Here is a 25,537-nt window from a genome sequence, read left to right as displayed (position 1 = left end):
GATGTTTTGCGTTCTCCACTATTCATTGAGAAGATATTGTTAGAATATAAGAGATAGCTTAGGTAATATCGGTTAAAAAAAATAGGGGGCTTTAATCAGATTTCTGCAAATATCGTTTGCATTTTAAATTAGTTACAAAAACATTAGCTTAATGGAAGAAATTTTAATTTTAAAAAATAAATTAGATGAATACAGTCCTTTTGAATTATAGATTTTGGACAAAAACTACTTTTACAAATTTCCCCATGATTGACTATAACAATCAGTCAAAATGAATAAGATTTTATAAGTTTTAAAACAAAATACAAGTTTTTTAGACAAAAACCCTAATTTTTTCCCCTTATTAGTAAACTTTGTTATATACTCAATGATTATGATAAAACTTTTTTATTTGGGAGGAAAAAAAATAGAGAAAATATGTATAACTTTTATCTAAAAATGATCAATCAAAGTTGTCTGCTAGAGCTTGTATTTTTTTGCCTTTTAATTTCTAAGCTAGCTCTGTCAAAAAAATATTTTTAAAAAATTTTAATCCATTGATTTAAAAAGCTTCTTTTGTTAATGTGGTTAATAAAACCAGTATTGTTGGTTAAATTATTGAGCTAGCTATTAAACATTTTATGACTGCAAAAATGTAAAAAACCACCGGACCCAAACAAAAATCCCCCCAATCTGAAAATGGCTGCCCCATGTAAACATTACTGATAACAATCTAAGATCCAAAATTGATAACAAAGTTTTCCGTTATGAATTATAACTTTCTAAACTAATTTAGCAGCCAGTTTAAAACTAAAAAAAAGTGAGTAGAGGGATTGATCCAAAAAATGGATAGTGAGGACTTTTTATTGAAATGGAACGACCATCACACGCTATTTTTCCGCGGGGCTGAAGAACTGCTGGAAAAAGATGAATACACGGATGTTATTCTGGCGGCTGGCAGCAAGTTCTACAGCGCCCACAAGCTGGTTCTCAGCATATGCTCCCCTTTCTTTCAGGAATAATTATATTTGATTTTTTTTGAACAAAAAAGTCGCTAAAATGTCTGTAATTTGCTTAAATGATAGATTTATTGTCTCGATTTTTTTTGTGAGGAATTCCCTAATCAATTACAACCCAATACTATTTCATATTCTTTAAAAAGTTAAACCCCATATAATACAAAATAGCATAAAAACCTCCTCATTATTTTGGTGAGGAAGTTGAAATCATGAAATGGCCCATTAGGGTGCATGTTAATAGATTTAACCATTGGGTTAACAGGATTAGAACTATCCTCCCGGCCTCAAGCGCTGGAATTTGTTTTTATTTTAATGCTTTCTTTTGGGTGGGTGGGGGGGGGGGTGCGCGTTTCAAATTCCCATAGGGGAAATTTAGAGGGTACGGGGTTTAATTTCTTCCACCCTTGGACGTTCTTAAGGGAGAGGGACAGTTTCCCATCCAAACTTGGAACAAATATATAATTGTTGCCACAGAATGTGTTCAAACAACTTGGCCATCATAATCAGAAAACTGTGATATACATGAAGGACATCGAACCTGAAAACCTAGAGCTATTATTAGAATATATGTACAAAGGAGAAATCAAAGTACAGGTGATTATTGTTTAGACTTTACTGAGATCTTGATGGATAAGCCAATGGATATTAAATTGGTGTACATAATGATGCTTTGCTTGTAAAATATTGTTCATAGGAATCAGTATTCCAAAAATCAGATCAATTGGATAAATAGATATATCACAAAAATAAAAAGTTAAAAATCAACATGTAAAAAATGTATGAACGAATCCTGAAAAGTACATAATTGCTATAGGAATCATGATTCAAAGTTTGAAATCGATAAGACAATTTTAACATGTTTAAATTAACGAAAATAGGTAACGGTCCCAGACGGAAGGAACGACCCTAATTATAGAAAAAAAGTGTTTTTTCAGCGCCAAATTGATTTTATAGCAATAATTAAATAATCTTTATAATTAAGGAGAATGAGCTTGTGAATGTGCTGAGTTCTGCGCAGAGTTTGGAGGTCAGAGGTCTTACAGACAACAGTAGCAGCCAGAGTCAGGATTCAAAGAACACAAAGTCTTCAAACCTCAAGGCATTTATTTATGACTTTACCTACAGAGAGAGAGGGGATAATGTGCTGTTTTTATACTAGTTCCCAAAGTTTTATAATAACGCTTTCTTATTTTTTTTCCTTTACAACTTTGGCGACTTTGAATTTTGATTGGTTGATTCATTAAGTTGAGTGTTCAAACGTTTCTAACACTAATTAAAATCTATAGACAGAGTATCATCATTTGGGATGTACATGAATTTATCGGCCATTGTCATATCCCTTAAGATCCTTGCTTTACTTATGTACAATGTACATTCTATTATATAAAGTATTAAGGTTTTTTTAGTCTGTAGCTTAAGATTTCAATAAATACTGGGCCAATTGAATTCTACATTTTATAGAAATCTCACATGAGTTCCTGGATGGGTTTGGGCTAAAATATTTTTAGATTTAAAGTGTTGTGGCTGGTTTTTGACTATATTTTAGCCTCTTCCATTTGTAAGTTATTCGTAATTAATTAAAATACCTACCTACTCATAAATGAATCAAATTGTACCAGGAATCTAAAACACAACGAGTGACCTCAGATTTGTTGCCAGCTCCCAGCGGGGGCGGACACAAGCGCTCCGCCTCAAATTCATCCACCTCTACCTCTGCCGCCAAACGTACAAAAGACACTTCCCCTGCCAAAAAATCAAATTACACCGCTGCTGCAAAAAGTCAGAAATCTCCTGTCGTTGCGACTTCTAAGGAAATTATGATATATCTCATTATATTCTAACACATTCAAAGAAACATATTTTTTCGTAGATTTTCTAAGGAAATGTTTCGTGAATTTTGATTGATTTGTTAAATCCCAATCAATTAGGACATTTAATGAATGTTTAAGTTATAGGTTATTATAAGTACCTAGGTTTCGGATAGGAATGTTTTATGTTAGATTTTCCTTCTGGTATAAGGACATTAAGCTCATAACGAAAAACTTCGGGAATAGTCCCTTTCGTGAAATCGCCTCTGAAGGGGCGTTTCGTTGTATTTTTGCGGTAGTTTTTCTCCTATTTCTAGCCCCTGCAGGGGGCTCTAACCATGCAGGGCTAAATGTCTAACCCTGCGGGGCAATCATCCAACCTAACCTAAAATAAAACCTATCAAAAGCTACTGTGAAAATACAACGAAACGCCCCTTAAGAGGCGATGTCCTGAAAGGGACTATACCCAAAACTTACTCATACTTTTTTAGGTGTATCTCATCCTTGGACTATTACATAACACAATAACATTTATGTAAGATATATCATAATGTTTGAAACTTGCAGGGCATCAAAAAAGAGAAAACCATAGCAACAATTAAAGAATCGCGAGCTTTAAACGACGCTGAAAACATCAGCGAAGAATGGCCCGCCGTCGGCGAATACGTTAGCGGCGGCGAGGATAGTTTTGTCGAGGATGGAGCCAACACAACTGCCGGCGGCGGCGGCGTTCGCGAGAAGGCCGCTTCGGCAGTGGACACGACTGAATATGACGCTTATGAACATATTGGATACGAGGAGGATGGAGAGTATTTGGGAGATATCGCGGTGCCCGCAGGACCTGTACAAATTATACCTGGCACCACTGATGGAGAAGACAGGGTGAGTAAATATTTGTTTTTTGTCTTCAGTTTTCTTATAGTAGATAGCTTAACCCTTACAGATCGGGCCCCTATTCCCACCTTAATAGATCAGGGGGGGATCATATTGACCCCCCCTCTATCTCGGCTCCTGTTACAGTTAGAGACATAAAATTTTTTCTGGTGGTTCATGTGTATTTTTAGAGAAAATTACTTTTTCTAGTCATATCAGTCAGACCGCTCCTTAGCCGCTTTTTAGCGGCCAGCCGCTAAATATTAAAACAGCTGTAGAGCGGCCAATTTTGCAGCTAGGATGACCAAATTTTAGGACGATTTTTTATTTTTCATAACAAAAAAATTACTTTTTCAGATCATCGCCGAAAAACGGCAAATAACGGAAACCGTCATTTTCGGCGGTATAACGGCGGTTGGCGGCGCCAATTAATATTTTTATCTGTTTACTGTTGCTCAAGGATTTACCAAAAAAAATTTTAGGCCTCTAGCTGTAATAGAAGCCATGATATTCATGATATATGTCTGTAGTAAAAGCCGGACAAAAATCGGTCATAAAGTCGGTCAGGGAGCGGTCAAACGGTCATAACACCACTTTTCTCAGAAGGTCATTGATATCTAAGTATTCACCAAAAAAATTTTAGGTTTCTACCTTATAAACAAAAGTCATAATGTAGAAATTAAGATTTATTTAGAATGTTTTCTAAATTTGGTTCCACCTAACCGACTTTGACCGGACGCCACGACCGACACAGACCAGATATCCTTATAAGATCAACTCTTGCCGACGTATAATTACTAAACTTAATAAGTCATGAAGTCACAACTCTCTATCTTACCTACAAAAAAAATGGAATTGAAAAAACAGAGGGGGGGGGGTCAATATGACTCCCCCCCCCCCCCCCCCCGATCTGTAAGGGTTAACATGATAGGTAGGTATTTTTTTATTTATTACATAATACCTACAAAGATTTAAAAAATAACATTTTAAGTTATTTATGTAAAATCTACCTATCTTAAATATTTTATGATACCTATTATTTTAAATTTTTTATATTAAATTATCCACTCTTGTTCTGTTTAATTTACATTTTGCATGCAAGTTTAATATAGGTTAAAAGTAGAAGGAAAGATCAATTGCAGGTGCTGTCATTCAGACAATTTAAATTGCCAAAAATGTTTTTATGCAAATGAAGGGAATTGGGTAAGAAGGGGAGAAATAGGAAGAGGGTGGTAGGGAAATTTGCACTTATTATCGTTTGTCAGAATTACCTTCCCTTTTCCCTGATAAATTGTAAGTCAGATATTATTGCATTTCATTGATCTTTACTTTTATTTTGAAAGCCTTAGATACTAATTTCATTCATTTTTGTATGTATATATCCACTAACATCTTTGATTGTAGATAGATTTTAAGAAAATAGCATGACATATATCTTTCATCAAAATGTCTTTTTTACTTCAAATTAGAAAGTACTGATACAAGTGATTTTAAGGGCAAAGACAATAGAAGATAAATTTAGTCAAAGTAGTTTAATTAACTTTAGGTACCAGTGTAATTTACAGTCCAATGTCCCCTCTTCATCCAGTTTTGAAAACATATTTCTGTTGGTGAAATAATCCATTAATATTTTTAACAAATATTAAACTAGTTTTTGTTTAAAATCTTTGGCTCTTATAAAAATGACAATTTCGAGTTTAAATTTCCTTATTTAAAAAAATTTTTTACCTTATATAATACAACTAGCGGCAGCATCAAAAAGCCTAAAACCATCCTCTGACCCTTGTGAAGCTTTCTTAAAATTGAGAACTCAATTGGTTCTGTGGTTAGCGAGATCTAAACGGACAAACAAAGAACCAAAACATTTGTTAAACACTTCTAAGTTGTAATTACCTATACTTTGTATAGTTGTAAATGCAGAAAAATTTAATTTAGTAAGTTTAGAAATGTGATTTTATGACTAAACTTTTTAAAATATTCAAACAATTTATTCATTTTGTGAAATATCAGTGCATTTAAAGTAGACATTTAGTTATATTTCTGATTCTTTAACTTTTGCATGTAATCATTTTTATTTGTAAGATATCTTAGTGCTTTCCCTTAAAGAACCTAGCGAGCATTAAAACCCAACTTGATGATTAGTTAGAGGGAGTGGAGCGTTTTCTTTATGCCTAACCCTGCGGGGCTAACCTGTACCCAATATAACCTAACTTAACCTTATCAAAAGAAAAACACAAAAAAATCTCACCTGTCCCCTTATTATCAATTTCAAATAATGAGATTGGGTTTTGCTGTCCTCGACTAGGGACTTTGAGGGAAACAACCAAATATTTACCCTATTTCTTACAGAATAAATTGGAGGGATAGGTTAATCAAAATCATATGTATTTAATATTAACATGTAGATTGTTACAGCATGCGGAGGTTACAGGGATCTTAAGGGAAAAGACAATAGACGATAAATGGATATAAATATCTAATGATGATGAACAAAATAACCCCTTCTAAAGAGTAAATTATTGGTTATTTTTTAATTAATAGTACCCAAAGTTTTTGAGTCATCAAATAAGCCAACGTTGTTATAAAACTTAGGGTACAAGTGTAATAAACAGTCCAATGTTCCCTCCCTCCCTCTAAGCAAAGCACAAATATGTTTTACCTGTTTTTTTTTATTTTCCCAGGAACCAGAAACTCTGTCTGTGAAACCGGACCTTGGTGACCTGCACGAGCAGCTGTCCATGAAACCGGACCTGGCCGACCTGGAACTGACCGTCAAGCCTGACCTGACCGACCTGGAGCCGCTGCGGGCGGGCTGCCCCGGCTCCATCCCCAAGTATTGGTGCAAGTTCTGCGGCAAGTCGTTCGAGTTCCCCTCCGCGCTGCGCAAACATATTGTTGTTCACACAAGGAATGGTTTACATTTAACTACAATTATACCTGATTGTACCAGGGCTCTTACATCCCAACTATTGCGGACACTTTGATTGTACACGACCTTTGTCTGTTAGCCCTAACTACAGTACTAATGTGTTGTGCCTGTTTAATGGCCATGGCATTCCCCTAACTCTTTCTAATAATGTTGCGCATCTGACATAGCAGTAGCAGGTTTAACTTTATCGCTTTTAGTATCGCTTTTAGGGGCGGGGGGGGGGGGGGGGTAAAGGCAGTTTTCTTAAAAAACTTCCCTTGACCTATGTTAAGCTTGACAGTTAGCAAGATCCTTCGCTACACTTCACATAGACGCATAGACAGAAAGACCCCATGTATAATGTTAATGATCAATTAAAACCTAATTGTAACCCAAACTTCAGAGAAAAGCCGTGGAAATGTGAATTCTGCGGGCAAGCCTTCTCCCAGAAGAGCAGCCTGCCCAAGCACCAACGCTCCAGCTGTAAAAAATTAAAAGACCCCGCCAATACAACAACCAACACCACCCCCATAAAGGCTGAACAAATCGACGCTGAATGCACCCCCTGGCTTGGGGGGAGCTCTGATACCTCCAACTCTGGACATGCTATAGCTGCTGGAGCGGATACCTGGACGGATCCTGTGAAAGGTCACTGGCTGCTGGACACTGCCAATACTGATGAGGATGATGATAATAGCAAATCTATCCATGAAGATACACCTGCCCCTACACCTCCTATTGATACTTCAGCTGCCTAAGAAGAAGAAAATCTGCGTAAATCCTATTCCCTTAAAAAAAACTTTTTTAGTGATCCTTTTGGTTTGCATTTAAATCCAATTATTTTATCTTTAATCCAACGTTTAATTAAAATAATAATTTTTATTTGTTTGTCCATTAAGATCTTGCTAACCACTGAACCAATTGGGTTATACATATTAAGGTAGCTTAACATTGGTTTCGGATGGTTTTAGGCTATTTTATTTCTAAATTAAAGTCTTGGGACGGTTTTGGATTATTTTTCTGAATCGCCCTCTTTTACCCTTTGTATAAAGATCCTCTAAATGCTAGGGGCGAATCCAATAGTATATTTTAATAATTTAAGATCTGAAAATGTTTCAAATTTTTTTTGTCTTTCTTTAAAAATGCAGAAGATCTGATTTGAAAATCTTATTTAATAGGCAGGTAGTCCAATGCATAAATTTAACAAAATCAAAAAATGTTTTTCAGAATATATTTTATGGACAAAAGTACTAATATAAGGGGGGGGGAAGTTTTGACACATTTGCGTAAACAGGGAGTATAGGCTTTATCTTTGGACTGAGAGTATAGGTTATTAGGGATAAAATCATTCTTATATGATGAATTTTCCCAAGTTTTAAGATTTTTTGGATAGGCCTCCAGGTTCCGGAGCTCCAGGCCTCCAGGTCCTCTCTGTACAGGTAAAAATGAAAAAAAAATTTTTTTTTTGAAGAGTTAGAAGTCAACTTATGAAACAAAATATGCGTTTTTTTCTTCAAATATGTGAATAACATTCAAAAATATGCATATTTTGTTTCATAGGTTGACTTCTAACTCTTCAAAAAAAAAATTATTTTTTTAATTTTTACCTGTACAGAGAGGACCTGGAGGCCTGGAGCTCCGGAACCTGGAGGCCTATCCAAAAAATCTTAAAACTTGGGAAAATTCATCATATAAGAATGATTTTATCCCTAATAACCTATCCTCTCAGTCCAAAGATAAAGCCTATACTCCCTGTTTACGCAAATGTGTCAAAACTCCCCCCCCCCCCCTTAATAGAGGGGATGGGGGAACATTTCTAATATTTTTGCATAAATCATAAATACCCCCAGGAAGGAGGGTGGGGACATTGGACTGTAAATTACACTGGTACCCAAAATACTTGTATTCGTTTGATTAAGAAATGTTTATCAAATCTTTATTTGTTGGTTTTTATATAGTAATGTCCAAACTTTTCAACTTATAAGTTTAATCTAAACAATAGATCATTGAAGGTTTATGTCTATTAATTTATCGTCCATTGTCTTATCCCTTAAGATCTCTTCTCCCCTTTTTTAAAATGTCTTTCTAATATTGTATTATGAGTTTGATTGTACATTTGAATCTCTATAAAAAATAATCAAAATGAGGATGACAAAATTCATTAGTAGCGTGTTAACAGGGAGGAAGGGACCATTGGACTGTAAATTACACTGAAGTCCCAAAGTTTTATAACCACTTTATCTTATTATTTGCTCAACAAATTTGAGTACTTAAATCTTAATTGGTTAGGGTTTATTGTTTATAGTCACTGGGGGTCTAGATCAATTTATCTCCCTTTTCTTACCCCCTTAAGATCCCTGGCAAAACCTGACAAACGGACGGACATACAGACAAAGTGAATTATAGAGTAGCTACCTTGCCATAATAAAACCCAAACTAGTTCCTATCATCAATGCAATCTAAAGAACTTATGAAATGAAATTATTTTAGTGCCATATACGTAAACATTATTTTACAGTTTAGCTTTAAAACCGATTAAAATCCGCTGGATTAGAACCGGTTCTTAGCCATACTGAAAAAATCATGCATCGTATCGTATTATAGACAATTTTCCACGAATGATAAAAAAACAACATAAAATCAATATCTTTTACTTAGCACGGGCCCTCGGCCTCTCAGGACCAACTAAACTAACAATTTATCATTTTACTTTCCGCGAAAAGCTGTCTATAATACGATCTAATAACTATTCTTGTGATTTGTGCTAATAACAGTTTTGTGTCATATTATTTGTATATAAGTTTTTTTTCTAATTTAAAAATGTAAAAGGGTGGTTTCCCTCTAAAGTGTCTATTCGAGCACATAACCCCCCTCCCCCTTATTTAGATATGAATTATATCTTCATTTCAAAAATAACCTATGGGGGGTTTCTTTGCTTATAGGCTCCTTAAGGGAAAGCACCTTAAAACATTTTACATTAATTTAAACTAGAGTATTATTTATAATGTATACATAACTAAATTATGATTGCCCGCAGGGTTAGAGCCCCCCTCAGGGGCTAGAAATAGGAGATAGGCTACTGTGAAAATACGAAGAAACGCCCATTAAGGGGCGTTGCCACAAAAGGACTATACCACTAAACTATAATTTATACTAATCTCAAGATCTAAGACAATTTCTAGTGATTTATAATTTGGATAAAGTTGGTTTTACTAGGTAGATATTCTTTCACGTAAATTAAACTTTAATCATATATATAAATACATTCTGCATGGCTGACCCTGCCAACGGGGGGGGGGGGGAGAAGGTGTAACTAGGATGGGGAAAAATATAAATATTTGCAGCAGGGGAAAAATTATCTTGTGCAGAATATACACCCCTGTCTTGAAGTTTTGCGCGTTTTCTCCAGACGTGCGTTCTCTGTGCAAGCGCACATCAAAATATCTTATCAAGGGTATTTATTTTTAAACAGCCTTTAATGATATCTAAAGAATACCTGCCTACGTATGAACCTTACTTGATCCAAGAATTTGATTGTAAATACTAAATTATATTGTATACCTGACGACTGACGTAATATATTGCCCTGATAGCTTAAAATATTTTTTTTTTGTCTATTCCTTTTAATATCAAGCATAGATGTAACATACGGCCCATCCTCCCCTCCCCCTAATTTTCAACTTTTTTATCAATAACCTAATTTCTCTAATTCTTTCAAAGCCGAATAATATTCTCATCCATACGAAAAAAAACTATGTCTAGCATCGTATTATAACCAGTTTTCTACGAGGATAAAAATTTACAAATCATAATAATAAACCAGTTTTTTAGCCCATGCTTTCGACATTTCGGGGCTAAGAAAACTGGTTTTAAACTTATAATTGTACATTCTATATCTGCGGAAAGCTGCTTATGATACGATGCAAGAAATAACTATTTGTTCATATTTATTTTTAGTTTCAAATGCAAGAGAAAAATAAATTTGTTTTTAGTGGGAGGTTTGCAAACAAAATAGAGTAAAACCTTCCCAAGGCCAATGTAACACTTCCCTTTAAATTATGGAACAATTGATCCAGCTGTTTACAAGATCTTGGCGGACATACAGACAGTTAGACATTCTGTTACTTTAGTATATTGAAAAATAAGGGAATTGGGTTGGGTGGGGGTATGTTTTCCCCTATTGATTAAAATAATATTAATTTGTGCTAATAATCCGTAACCTTTACGAAATTTTAGCACAACCTACCCCCCATCCCTCTTATGAAAAAAAAGCAGGGTATAAAAATATCTTTCATAAAGCAAAGCAATGCAAAAAAATCACAGATTTATTTTATATGTAGAACTTATTCTTTCAAAATTTATTGTATATGTATTAGTATTGTATTTAACCAATTCATTATTACAAAATATTAACAATATTGTAACTTAATATTATTTAAAAATTCATAATGAAGATACCTAATAAATGTATTTTTGTAATAATTTTTTCTACTTTTCGATGTGATTTTTAGCTTTTCAAAATTTAGTGCCAAGCCCAATAGTGATGTTTTTGTGTTGTGCTTGTCCGAAAAACAACATTTTTTTTCATATTTCCAATGGAGTTTTAGTTTGCTTTGCTATAAGAATACGAAAATAATTTTTAATAGTTTTCTCTGAGTAATGTGTGGGAGGGGGGGGGGAGGAGTTCTAACACTTTTACGTAGACAGGGAGTATATTCTTTGTGTTAGGAATGAGAGGATAGGTTATTTGTTATAAAAAGTATAAAAAAACATGTTTTGTCAAATAACCTATCCTCTCAATCGTAAGACAAAGCCTATACTTCCTGTTTACGATAAAATGTCAGAACCCCCCCCCCCCCTCCTCCTCCTTGGATGTCTGCTACAGGAGTAGAATGTTTGTCTGTCAAAATGATATTTAAAGTAAATCTTTTTTCTTTGGATTTTTAATATTTTATTTGTAGGTCTCACATAAGAATTTCTAGGTTTTCTATTGGGTTTGTTTGTAATCTGTCTCTGTCTTTTTTGCAATTGTTTAAACTGTGTATAGTATGAAATAGCATAAAAAAATGTTGGAATGTTTTGCTAGCAAAACAAGGATGACAACATCCATAAAAGCGAAGCACTGAAACGGTAGGACAAACGGACATTAACACTTGTTTAGTATCTGAACTGAAAAATCGGAACATAAATGTATAAATGTCGAATCAAAATTGTAGGTAAATTTGTTGAAAAACTGCTTAAAAAAAGGATAATGTTTATGGACATACTTACATTTTTGGACTTGATTATAGAGTTGCTTCGCTTATAATATTGTTCTTTGTTGTCCCAGGAATCAATATACCAAAAATCAGATCAAACGGATAATTAAAACACTTGAAAATTTGTTGTTAAAAAAGTAGAAAAATCAACATGTTTAAAATGGACGTACGGACATTCTGGTAATGATTATAGAGTTGCTACGCTTTCTAAATCGTACCCAACTACTACAGGAATCATCATGCAAAGTTTGAAATCGATAGGACAATTCTAACATGCCTAAATTAACGAATAAAAGCTATCTGTCTCAGACGGACGTACGGACGGACCGACCCTAATTATAGAAAAGCTTCGCTTTTAAAAATAGTTTTTAGGTCTATGGTTTTGTGGTAAGACAGCAGCATACGGACAAGCCTTTCATAGAGTTGCTATGCGTCGGCTTATCAAATTACAACCCAGCGCTAACCCTATTATCACCATTTCACCCTGCCCCTCCGGGGCCTTGCCGATACATCACAAGCAGCGGTCAAATTGGACATCTCTGATAGTGGGAGGGGCGCGGCCCCTCTACAACCCCAAGCCCCAGTTACCTGCCTTGCCGGGAGATGTCTACACCCCCCTTGCCGCAGCCGGACCTTCCCCTTTCTCTGCCACCACCTGCCTACCCCAAGGAGGCAGCCTTCCCTCCTACCTTTGTGCCTGTGGACACAGCCCCCAGCTCAAAGGAACCCATCACCAGCTACCCCTCATCATCTATTATTATACTTCTATTTGCTATATAAACCTGTATATCTTTTGTAATGAATCAGTTCAAAATATATCCTTTAATCAGTAACTCCTTGTAGTTATTTATTGGTAGGATCTTTAAGGCTAGGGGCTCGTTTGAATCGAACTCGCTCAGTAGGGTTGAACTGCTTCACCCCTTACCACAGTTAACTTAATAAAGACTAGCGGCTTCGCCCCTAGCCTCTAGGGGCTTTGCCCCAAGAGGTTTGATCAACCTAATTTTTTGTATTTTAGATTTAAAAAGAAAAGTAAAAAAAATTTTTTTTTTTTGGGGGGGGGGTATTTTTCATTTTTTGGGGGGGTTGGGGTATGTCCCACCCCCCAAGAAAATAGCTTAAAACCATCACAGGACCAGTAGGTATATTCCCTGAAGAGTAGAGCCCAATTGGTTCAGTGGTTACTGAGATCTTAAGCATCAGACGGACAGACAGACGGACAGACGGACAGACAGACAGACAGACGGACAGACATCGTTCTACTTTGTATTATAGATATTGTAGGTATATGACAATGGGATTATTTTTTTTTTGAAGGACATTTTGTTGTATATTTTTTTTGTATAATAATAGTTGCTTCGCCTATAGGGGCTTTGATTCGTGTTTAAACAGACACACACGTTTAAATGGAGGAAATTTGATTGTCTTTGCTGCCATTTAAAAAAATGCCTAAAAAATGTTTTGTTTGTCTGTCTGTCGGCCATACTTCAAAATACAACATAAATACTTTCATAAAGATTTCGGTAATTTCTTATCTAATTGTTTTGCACATTCTCTTTCTTTTTTTATGACAACTAACATCTGCTCTATAACTCACTCTGACCGTTTGTCCATTCAGGATGATTTTTTGTGCTTTGCTCTTTCGGAATGTTATCATTCTTGTTTTTTCTGTATATAACATTTTCCCTGTGTCATATCAAAACCGATTAATATACAGTGGGTTAGAACCGGTTCTCAGCCATACTGAAAAATTATGTCTTGCATCGCATTATATCCAGTTTTCTACGAATAAAAATGTACAATCATAAGACTGAAACCTGATTTTAAGCCCGTGCCTTCGGCCTCTCGGGGCTAAAAAACTGGTTCTTATTGCTGTACATTTCTTATCCACGGAAAGCTTTTTATAATACGATGCAAGAAATAACTATTAATTTTCCAACATTTGTCAAATATTTCAGGGTGACCTACGGCGAAGATTTGATATTCTGTCCAAACCTGCAACTAAGTCAGAATCTATTTGCTCCTATTGTTTCAAGGTAAGTGACATCAGGGATCTAAAGGGATAAGACAATGGCCAATACATTAATGTACATCTCCAATGATGATACACAAAATTAACCCTTCTGTAGCGTAAGATTAGTGGTTAAAACGTTTGAACACTCGACTTAATGTACCATTTAATCAAAATTCTCTAGTCTCCAAAGTTATGAAACCAACGAATAAAAAAAACTTTATTATAAAACTTTCGAGACTAGTGTTACGTACTAAACATCCCATTGTCCCCTCTCTCTCTGCAGTATTATACCTAGGTACAAAGTTGGATTCTTAAAAATAAAAATGATTTTTGTAACATCTTATTCGATCCCTTAAGAATCTTTTTCCAAAAAAAACATTGGAAGTAGAGATATAATATCCTATGCTTCTTTGCTTTGTTATTATGCCCTATAGTAAAAGTAATCTTTAACAGCTTAATATTCAGCTTAAAAAAGTGCATTCCACTGTTTAATAATGCCATTTTTTTTACAGGAGTTCAAGACCCGAAGCCTACTAGAACGCCACATCACTGTACACACCAAAGAAAAGAAGTATGTGTGTGGATGTGGCCGCGGCTACACCCGGCCTGACCGCTTGCGAAAGCACGCAGAAACCTGCACCACCACTCCAACTCAAGCCACCGCCGCCATTTTGAAATCTGGAAATTTACGCGGGAAAATGGTTGGACACGAAATGGCGGAAATTGACGACGACATTTCTCATATGGAAGACGATGCCGAGGAGTTTGATGAAAATGGCGGAATTCTGAACATGGTCGATGATCCTTTAAAATCAGATGATGAAGATTGAGGACAATTATCAATCTGTGCATCTTCCCCGGGAGGAAGGGGACAATTGAATGTAAATTACACTGGTACCCAAAGTTGTTTAACTACATAAACTTATTCATCGGACCAAAATGATTGGGTACTTTGTTAAATTGTGATTTGTAGGTTCCAAACTATTATTGTACAAACTTTTTAACCAATGATTTAAATCTACACAATTTTGTTGATCATCATTGGATATTTATATATATCTTTTTATAATCCATTGTCTTATCCCTTCAGATCCTTTATACCTGTAAAGTGTAGTCAGTACACATTATAGTTTTAAATCTTCCTTTCGGTTACCAAATACAGAAAAAGACATCAATTCTATGAACCTTACCAAAACTGGTTTTATAGATAATAGTGATCATTTCGAAATATCTAAAAAATATTTTGTAACATCTAAATTTCTAAGACATCTTACCTAGACCTTTCATTACCAAGAGAAGGTACATAAGATTAAGCAGGGTTGGCATATCGGGCGGGCGGTTTTAATCTAGAGAAGGATTTCGCTAACCGCTGAACCGATATGGTTTTCCTTTCCAGTGGAGCTTTTATAGGCCCTGAGATGATGATTTTAGGCTATTGTATATCCTTTTTATATGCTTACGACATTTGTCCAAAAGGGTGCCCAATACCCCTTTTGGCCTTGGGCGCCCAAAACCCTTTTGGGCAATCAGGCGGCCCGTTATCGAAAAAAGTGCCCGAAATGCCAACCCTGTACATTAGGCTATTTAAATTACACTGGTACTGAAAGTTTGACAACCAAGGTATTCTATAGGTTAGACTTAAAATTTTTGGGTACTTTAATGAATTATGATTTCTTGACCATTCTCTTTTCCCTTAAGATCCCTTAAATTACCATTAATTTCTTATTTTTAATGTTTGTAAATGCCAAAAAAAGTTAAAATAATAATCTAAATATTGATACATCTTTTATATGTTTATTTTATATTGAATTTTTTGTTTTTTAACATATTTGTATAATTGTATTAATAAAGGGAATAGTAGCTTACACAATATTGTGTAAAGTTGTGAGTAAGATTCCAGTCAAAGGCGCTTATTAAGTCTAACTGTTCACGAAAGGCATATTTAAAAACAACTTGACCTAATAAGCGCATTTGACTGTAATCTAACTCACAATTTTACGCAATATTGTGAAAGCTACTGTTCTTATCCCTATGTTTCATTTTAATTCAATATATTTGTTAGTTTTTCACCCTTGTTTAGTAGCACAGCTACTCTATAATCTTTTATAATCATGGTCGGCTCAAGGTCCACGCTCAAGTACAAGTACTTGACTCACTGTTTTAAGGGACCTAATCTTTATCACCTCACCCTCGCCGAGTATGGCAGGTGTCCCAAATTAAGTCACCCAAAGACCTATAAAACAAGATTCTCAGAATTTAAAAGTTTGGCTTTTTTAATTTGGGATATCTTTGTTGATTTAAATTGTATTTCAAATGGATTTTAAATATATTTAAATTTATATGATTTTTATACATCAGGCGATAGTTGACATGCTTTTTTATTAGCGAAGTTACTCAATAATGTCAGTCCGTAATAGACAAATGGAGGGTAACGCGATTTTCTCGGCTCCTATTCAAGATACACGACTGAAACTTTATATCAACCTTCCCATTGCATCGTTAAGGAGCTTAATCAACCATAAAACATCCATGAAGGTCTAACTTCATTTCAATAGGTTTTTTGGCTATTTTTACCTTGACTGTCTCAGTTATCAAACAAAATATGAATATCAAACATATTTAAAAGTTTCGTGATTTTTTCTCTCCAATAAATCTATTCTTTTTTTTTAACATCTCCTTGTCTGTATTCATATACATGCTTCGCTACTTATGGATGTTGCCATCCTTGTTTTTAGTGTGAGGTAAGGTAAGCTGTTTATTACTACACTAGTCCCCAAAGTTTTATAATAACGCTTTCCTAATTGTTGTCTAAACCACTTTGGGGACTTGTATTGAATTTTGATTGGTTGCTTCATTAAGTTGAGTGTACAAACGTTTTAACCATTAGTTTTAATCTAGAGATGGGGTAGTTTTGTGTATCGGCCATTGTCCTATCCTTTTAGATCCCTGATTTATTTATTTTTTTAAAATTTTTCAGTTGTGTAAGGTGTGCTGTAAGTATTTCAGCAATGCTGCCAACTTAGTGAACCATCTCAGAATACATACAGGAATTAAGATAACTTGAATACTACACTAGTCCCCAAAGTTTTATGATAATTTTTAAAAGCGAAGCTTTTCTATAATTAAATTCGTTCCGTCCGTCCGTAACGGATAGCTTTTTTCGTAAAATTGTCCTATCGATTTCAAATTTACCAAAATGTCCGTACGTTCATTTTAAACATGTTGATTTTTTAACTTTTTTTAACAACACATTTTTATAAATATGATCTAATTACCCGGTTGATCTAATTTTTGGTATATTGATTTCTGGGACAACACAGTATAATGTTATAAGCGACGCAACTCTATAATCAAGTCCTAAAAATGTAAGTATGTCCATAAACATTATCCTGTTTTTAAACAAATTTACTTACAATTTTGGTTAGACTCTAATACATTTATATTCTTATTATTATGTACTGACACTATATAAGTGTTAATATCCGTTTGTCCTACCGTATCAGTGCTTCGCTTTTATGGATGTTGTCATCCTTTTTTCTTTATTGCTGGCTCAACAACTTTAACAAATTTTGTATTGCTTGTTTCATGAAGTTTGTTTCCAAACGTTTTAATCACTGTTTTTAATCTACAGAAAGGGTAATTTTTTGTGTCAATCGGCCATTGTCATATCTCTTTATATCAATGTCAAGGACGTCCACATGTAGGTTATTATGACGAAAAATGCTCTTTTGTGAGAATTTTACCTAAAATGAAAAGACATCAATAAGTAGCGAACTTTACTTTATTTATAGTAAACAATAAACTCCGAAAAAAATTATTTTAGGGGTCTATTTTTTTAAACTCTGCAATGTGATTCTCCAGTTGTATTTTTATTACCTTTAAAAGATAAGTTAAAAATAATTTATTGTTGCGCACCTGACATAGCAGCAGTAGGAACCATTTTTAACGTCACTAAAATGACACGGTGTAAAGCTGTGATTCGAACCTATCACCTTCCCGACGACGAGCGGATGCGCTACGTGTTGAGCCACGGTCGCGGGTCACTCATTGATGTTGTCATCCTTGTTTATTATGTAACATTATAAAGTTATCTAGAATGCAATGTATATAGGCGAAAAGCCATTCTCATGTGAGATATGCCGAGTAGCGTTCAACCACCGCAGCAACATGAAAAGACACGTGAGGAATGTGCACAACATGGAGATTGACACGGAGGGCATTTATGTCAGCAGATCAGATGTGGATATTTAATGATCTGATCACGCAACTTCTACCCCCTGGTCGTGTAAGAAGGGGATTATTGAGTAAGTTTGGATACTCAATAGTCACGTACTAATATCAGTACTTCATTTATCCCAAGATCCTCTGTGAAAAGCATCATTCATCACAGTGACTTACTTTGGGACACCTGCCATACTCGGCGAGGGTGAGGTAATAATGAGGAGCTCTCAAGAGATAGCGGGTCAAGTTATAATGTTCTAAGAACTATTGCTAATCAATCATTATTATATATTTTCCCTTTAAGTACATTTTTGAGCACAGAAATCCAGCCTTCATCCCCATTTTAAAAAAATGAAATATAAATGGGGGGGGGGGGGGGGTTGAGGACTGTTTAATACTGTAGCGCAGGTTAGATTGGTTATATTGGGTACTGGGTAGCCCCGCAGATTAAGGGCAACGCAGGTAGATGTCCCGCAGGGTTAAGGGCTCCCGTAGTATTTAGGCATAGGAAGGTGAGTCACCTTCTCATTATTTTAAGCTATGAACAACAGTTAAAATTTTAAAATTTTACTTTTTATTAAATAATTTCGGTTTTGTTGTATTGAAAACTAGGTAATCCCGCAGGGCAGTGTTGCGGATCCGCATTGATTGTATGCGGATCCTCCAAATTTGGTCAGTGCGGATCCAGATCCGGATCCTTGACAATAAAATTAAAATCACCAAATTTTTCAAAAAATATTTATTCTTTAATCTCGAAGTCAAAAATACTTTCAATTTTCAAGTCTGAACCTTAAGAGTGTGGGAGTGAATCAGCTGATCTTAATAAGGTTACCAGGTATTTCAAAATAAGTAAGTGACTATTTTCTATAAATTTAGGTAGATTTTTCCATAAACTTATACCCCAGGATCCGGATCCTTGGACTCAAAGAAATGCGGATCCGGATCTGGCGCAGGGTCAGGGCAATGCAGGTCCCATAGGGTTTAGGCATAGGAACCCCCTCTCGCCCCTACCATTATTTTCAGCTTAATTCTAAAATTGAGGGGAAAGGTTTTCAGGGCTCGACATGCACTTTGAGGAAAAGCGCCACTGATTTAAATATATGTAAACAGACAACGGAACATTTAAAAAATGGAGTGACTAATAGTATTTGTAACTGAAAAATAATTGGATCATGGAAAGGAAACGAAGTAGCAGCTTTCGTCGTATTTTCACAGTAGCTTTTCTCCTCTTTCAAGCCCCTGCCGTGCCAATTTCCTAACCCTGCGGGGAAATCATTAACAACATTTACCTACAATAACCTCTCAAAAGCTACCTACTGTGAAAATACATGAAACCCGCTACTTCGTTTTCTTTCCATTATCTGAGCAATTTTTATGCACATTCGATAATCTTATTTCAATTTATATGTAAACTTCCTGAACAGTCTTGCTTTAAATAACAAAATAACACATGAAGCTTTGATTTATGTAATTCATATCAAAATAAAATATCCATTGCTTATTTTACATTTTATGTTTTTTGTTTTGCTAAAAGCGAAGCTTTTCAAAAATTATGGTCGTCACGTCCGTAACGGTTTCGTTAGTTTAGGCATGTGAGAATTGTCCTATCGATGTCAAACTTTGCATTATGATTCCTATAACAGTTAGGTACAATTAGAAAGCGTATTAACTCTTTAATCGTTACCAAAAAGTCCGTACGTCTATTTAAAACATGCTGATTTCTAACATTTATTGTATGATGTGATTATCCTTTTCATCTGGTTTTTAGAATAATGATACTGAGGACAACAAGGTAAAGTATTATAAGCAAGGCAACTCTAGAATCAATTCTTAAGAAAGAAAGTTTGTCCTTTTACCGTATCCTATATTCATGCAATTTTGTAACAAATGTATGTAAAATTTCGTTAGACCTAGAAATAAATGTTCTGCTTATAAAGGTCTGACACTCTAAGATAAGATAAGATAAGATAAGATTTATTTTCCTCAAAGGTACAACATATTTTATTAGATATATATTATAAATTATGTTACTATGCTTGATTTGTTTGATTCATCTGGTTTGTTGTGTTTGGTGCAGGTTAGATAATAATATACATAATAACAATTATTAAGTACCTAGCATGGAATTGGCCGAACTTCATCTCCACCTAGTTACCAGGCCAGTTTAAATTGAATGGAGACAATATTTTACAATAAAAATTCCATGCAACATTGTACCAGATAGTTGGCATAACCCTTTAAGGGTTGTGGAGCCACTGGTGTACTTTGACGCTTGCCAAGCCGATACAATGTTATATGTGCAAATAAATAATAATCTTAACAATGAAACAATATCTTGCTGTGTATTTCAGACATCCTCCTACTATCAGTTGCAACTTCTCCAAGCGTGAATTCGGAACAATTAAGGAACCAAAACCTCCATAAGGAGTCGCTATTCCCGTTGAGATCCCTTTTCAGCTCCAAATAGACAGTTTCCTTTATATCAAATTATTTTCATTATAGAGTGGAGTTTTGTCCGGGTTTTAAGGACATCTCCACACCAATAATTACAGGATAACGGCAAATTTCGCGATAACACTTGGTCCAATCCAAAAAATCCAAAAAAAAACCAAAGAAAAGTCCAAAAAAGGACAAGAATACCCTAATAATAATCATATCGTGTACTTAAGTGAACAAGGTGTAATGGTTGGTTTCGATTCCTACGGAATCTGATTTTTATTTTTGAGAATGGATATAAAAAATCCTAAGAATAGGTCATATGCGATTCCTACGGAATCTGATTTTGGTATTTTGATAATGGGAGTGTGTCCCTAAATATGTATGGTTCGATTCCTCCGGAATCTGATTTTTGTGTTTTGAGAACTGGTCACAGCATGGCTGTGAATGGGGCAACAAAATGGGAGAGGAAGAGGGGGGGGGGGAGGGGGTTTTAAGGGAAGGCGAAAACGTATCATTAATCCATTGATTCCACCCCTTTTTGAAGGTAAAAGGGTGAAAGTGGGTCATGTTAAAAAAGACTGTGGCGTGCTATTGCGCGCGTAATTTGGTTATAGCTTTGCTTTAGTGAGGTTTAAATCTTACTATTGTTTAGACACGAAATGTTCGGAGAGGAAGAATACCAACAAATGTGGCAGCCGCTACGCAATAGATTGACAATAACATATGAACGACTTCTCAATATAGTTAATGGTGACAATGTCAGTGACGAAGTACGTCGTGAGGTAGCCCGTCTTCTATACCAACAGGGTTATTTAGAAACCGAGTTGGCCCTCACACTATACAACCCAAACAAGGACATGGAGTTTCATGAAGCTAAATTGGGTGAAATTGCTGAGCGGATAACTGCTCAAGAGGGGGCCTGTCTCCAGCTATAGTTCCAGAAGTTGGCCATTTCCGGTTTGAACCAGTTACGGTCAAGTTCTCTACGACTTTATATACAAGATATCCGCAAAAATATCCGCAAAAACACCCGCGGAAATGTCCACATGATGTTCACAAAAATCAACAAAAATCAACAATGAATCAACAGAAAAAAACTGCAAAAAGTTACTGATATGGCTATTGAAATATAAAATTGTTTTTGAAGAATAATACAGTTTAGTTTTATCCAAAAAAGTAAAAGTATTAAAATATCATAAATTATCATAAATTCATTGATTTGTTTAATAAATCCTAGATATCTTGCTATGAACTTTTATTTTTTATGAAGGATGTATAGAGTAATAGGATGTCTGTTAATATTTCGCTATGGATTAATTTTCATTAGCATAAAAAAAAGTGAAGTGAGAAACTGGTTAAAATAAGGGAGATGGGTCAGGGAATTCAACAGGTTAGGGGGAGGAGGGGGGGAAAAAACTAGAAGGGGAGTGGTGGGTGGTTTGTGCGCGGCCGTGACTTCCAGCTAGACAGACGGAGCGGCGCCTATCGTTTGGTATATACTGGGGGGGAGAAAAATAGGGGGAGGGGGGAAGAGTGGTTTTCCGGTAAAGCACGGCAGAATAAAGCAAAAGAATAAAGCAAAAGAGGGGGCGGGGGGGAGACAATTGGTTGTAAAGCATAGGGGGAATACGCGGGAAATCGGAAGTAGGGAAAGTTATTTATTAATTAATAAGTTAAATTAAGATTGAATAATGTATGGTATTAAGACACAAGGGGGGTATAAATATGGGGGTGGGTAGGGTCAAAGTTCAATTGTCTCAGAAATGTCAGATCAAGAAGAGGAAGTTGGACAAGGCCAAGGTGCTTTACCGGATGGGGCGCCGGAAGTTCCGGAGGAGGCTGGAGGAGAAGAAGATGTTCCCCTCCAAGACCAGGTGCAGGAGCTCATCGCCATGTTGAACTCAAGCGATGAAATCGATGATCCTGCACCCGTGCACGGCGTCCAGCAGCTGCTGAACCTCGCGGCAGTGCCTGATCTACTCCCATTTCCGGGGGTAGACAGGCGCTGTCTGGACCTCTGGTTTATGGTCAAGAGGAGGTTAATGGGCGTCGTGTACGAGGGCGACAGACTTATGTGGAGGAGATTCCGCCAAGATGCCATCGATGAGGAGATCCTCCGCATGATGTACTCCAACTATGGGTTAGTCGTGAGGCTAATTTCAGTAATGCCCACGTACGCCCGCTCCTTCCAGGCCAACATGGATTCCATCGCCACCATGGACCGCTTGGTCACCGTCCAGCAGGACCTTGTGGAGGAGCTCCTCCAACAGGAACCCGACGACGTCGATGACTCCAGCGACTACGACGAGTAGATGGCTATGCCCACTACATGAGCTTAACCAGTCCAGTCAGCGATAGTCATATATTAAACAAAATTTTCGATATCTAAATTTGAATAAATAAATATATTTTTGGTCAAAATTATGAAAAAACTTTGTTATTTTTTTATTAGATAAAATAGAGGTAGAGGTTGCGCGATTCGTTAGTTGCTTGATAAAAAATATATAATATAATAGAAGAAGTCAAAGTCAAAATATAAAATGTAAAATGAATAAAGTGGATAAGAAACAAACTATGCTAAAGCTACTCTATACATAGGTATGTATGTCGGTTCCTACGGAACCTACTCGTTGAGATTTGAGGTTAAAGAAATGCTGTTTTATTATTTTTTTGGTATAGAAATTAAGTGCTTACAAAAAGTCGAGGGCTAAAGATACGAATAGAAACTTAGTTAGAACAAAAAATTGTTAAATAGAGGAAGAGAAAAAATAAAGTATTTGCTTTTTTTTTAAGAAAGTAAGTAATAAGTAAGTAAAATATCTTTCTTGAGAATAATTTTATTATCAATCAGTTTAATTTCAAAAATAAAATATTTGCTTTTTTAAAATATTTGCTTTTTTAAAACTCAATCTTGTTTAGGTAATAAGTAAAACATTTTTTCTTAAAAATATTTTTATTATCAATTAGTTTAATTTCAAGTGGAAGGTTGTTGAATATAGTTGGGAAAGAGTTAAGAGGGGCGTGCAGGAGAAAGTTTCTATTGGTGCCCGGTTCGTAAGCAAAGTTGTTCCTGTTCCTAGTGCCATACGTATGTCTGTCTTGAACAAAATTCCAGGTGTTTTCGAAAATTTTGGGAAAATTGCCTAATTTATAGGCGTGCATAAATTTACAAACATTGAATTCAATTAACAGGTTAAATGGAAGTATGCCATTAGATTTAAAGAATTCAGCTGTGTGAGCTCTGCTAGGTAAATTTTCGATTATTCTAATGGCTTGCTTCTGCAACTTAATGATTGGTGCTAACAGATACATAGGACAGGCAGTGAACAGGAGACAACAATATTCGATATTCGACTTAATATAAGAAGAATAGAGTAGCTTTAAGTGTTTCTTGTCCAACAAATGACGCATTACTTTCATACTATAAATTATTTTAGAGACTTTGCTATAGACTTTTTCAAGATGATAAGAAAACTTCATTTTCTCGTCCAATTGAATTCCCAAGTGTTTGATACTACCCTCATTGGTACCGCTCACAAGATCCAACTTAGTGATTTTTGACTCATCATTTTCGTTATGATTATTCATGTTTACATAGACTTCAAAGTTGGTCTTAGCGGCGAGCTCAGCGGGGGTGAGTATCTCACGGGGGGAGGAAAAGACCATACATTTGGTCTTGCGGGGGTGAATAAGAAGTTTATTGGCATTGTACCATTGGGTCAGTCTGGGGACAAGCTCCTTTGCAAGGTTGATCAATTGTATAATATTCTGCTTTTCAATGAAGCCCACTGCGTCATCAGCAAAGAGATTGATTAGGATCTCTTCACTGCATGAAACAAGGTCATTGATAAAAATCAAAAAAAGAATTGGTCCCAGGACTGACCCCTGAAGTACGCCAATGATAATGAATTCAATTGTGGAGGAGAAAAGGCCCTTAAAATATACACGCTGTTTCCTATTTGCATAATAACTACGGAACCAATCAAGTGCAACCCCCCTTATCCCTGAATTCTCCAGTTTGCTAAAAAGGATGTCCCTATTTATCATGTCGAAACACTTCCTTATGTCCAAAAATATGGCCATACAGGAAGTGTCTCGACTGAGTGCTTGGGTGATCAATGTGCTTAAGTTCAATACATTGTGAAAGGTTGAGATTCCTTTCATGAAGCCAAACTGGCGGTTGCTAAAAAAAGACCGATCTTCCAAGAACTTAACCAGCGTTTCACAGACATATTTTTCAATGGGCTTGGAAAAGTTGTCAATGAGTGAAATTCCTCGATGATTATCTGCCTCGCTGAGTGAACCTGATTTGTGAAGGACAACTATTTTGGAAGTTTTCATTTTTTCAGGAAAAGTGCCATTTTGAAGTGATAAATTATAAACATGTGTTAAGGGAGTGGCAATGGTATCAGCACAGCGAGACAGAACATACATCGAGACATCATTTATGTCTGTGGAACGCTTAGGTTTAATACTACGAATGATATTAATAACCTTGAAGGGGTACAATGGCTCAAAGAAGAGGGAATCTTGACATGGGGGTGGTAAATATTCAAAGAAATTTTTGGGGGTGGAAGGAATTTCAGGCCTTAGGGAAGACCCAATCTGACTAAAATAACGATTAAATTCATTAGCTATTTCTTGGTCATTTTCAATTTTGTTTGGGCCTACTTGAAGGTATGTGCACTCAGGGGAAGATTTACTAAACCCAATGACTTCCTTTAGGGTTTTCCAGAGTTTTTTCCCATCCCCGTTTGCATCTCTTATTTGTTGTCTGTAATATTCAATCTTTGCTCTTCTCACTTGCCTATTGTAATTATTCCTATAGACATTGTAAATACTTTCATTTTCAATTGTTTTGTCTTTTAAAAAGTTGCTGTACAAAATATCTCTATGCAATCTACAACGCAATAAAAAGTCTGACATGAAAGGCTGCTGAGGCTGGGTACGTTTGTTTTTTCGTTTTTTTCTAACTGGACACTTTTCATTATAAAGTCTCAAAAAGGTTGAAATAAAGT

The 25,537-nt window shown here is 35.6% G+C and overlaps 2 protein-coding genes across 11 annotated transcripts in view; one reads left to right on the top strand and one right to left on the bottom strand.

The window, feature by feature from the left end:
- Positions 1-25,537, bottom strand: part of Vha44 (V-type proton ATPase subunit Vha44) — a 328,302-nt gene that overhangs the window by 55,226 nt on the left and 247,539 nt on the right. The gene's annotated exons all lie outside the window — the stretch shown is intronic.
- On the top strand, positions 661-15,928 carry LOC145335492 (uncharacterized). The gene is made up of 7 exons (XM_080181256.1): positions 661-995; positions 1,473-1,592; positions 1,981-2,097; positions 2,618-2,810; positions 3,375-3,688; positions 13,804-13,881; positions 14,372-15,928. Exons 1-7 carry the CDS (start codon positions 825-827, stop codon positions 14,687-14,689), a joined length of 1,311 nt encoding a protein of 436 aa, XP_080037382.1. The 5' UTR covers positions 661-824; the 3' UTR covers positions 14,690-15,928.

This window comes from Acartia tonsa, chromosome 13, assembly GCF_053477335.1.
Source record: "Acartia tonsa isolate MP-2025a chromosome 13, ASM5347733v1, whole genome shotgun sequence".
NCBI classification, from domain to species: Eukaryota; Metazoa; Arthropoda; class Copepoda; order Calanoida; family Acartiidae; genus Acartia; species Acartia tonsa.
This window is presented reverse-complemented; position numbering and strand designations above follow the sequence as displayed.

Excerpts from the sequence above, each read along its gene's own strand:
- LOC145335492 (XM_080181256.1), top strand. The coding sequence starts at position 825 with ATGGATAGTGAGGACTTTTTATTGAAATGGAACGACCATCACACGCTA. Across the intron at positions 1,593-1,980 it reads AAGGAGAAATCAAAGTACAG|GAGAATGAGCTTGTGAATGT; the intron begins GTGATTATTGTT and ends TTTATAATTAAG. Across the intron at positions 2,811-3,374 it reads TGTCGTTGCGACTTCTAAGG|GCATCAAAAAAGAGAAAACC; the intron begins AAATTATGATAT and ends GAAACTTGCAGG.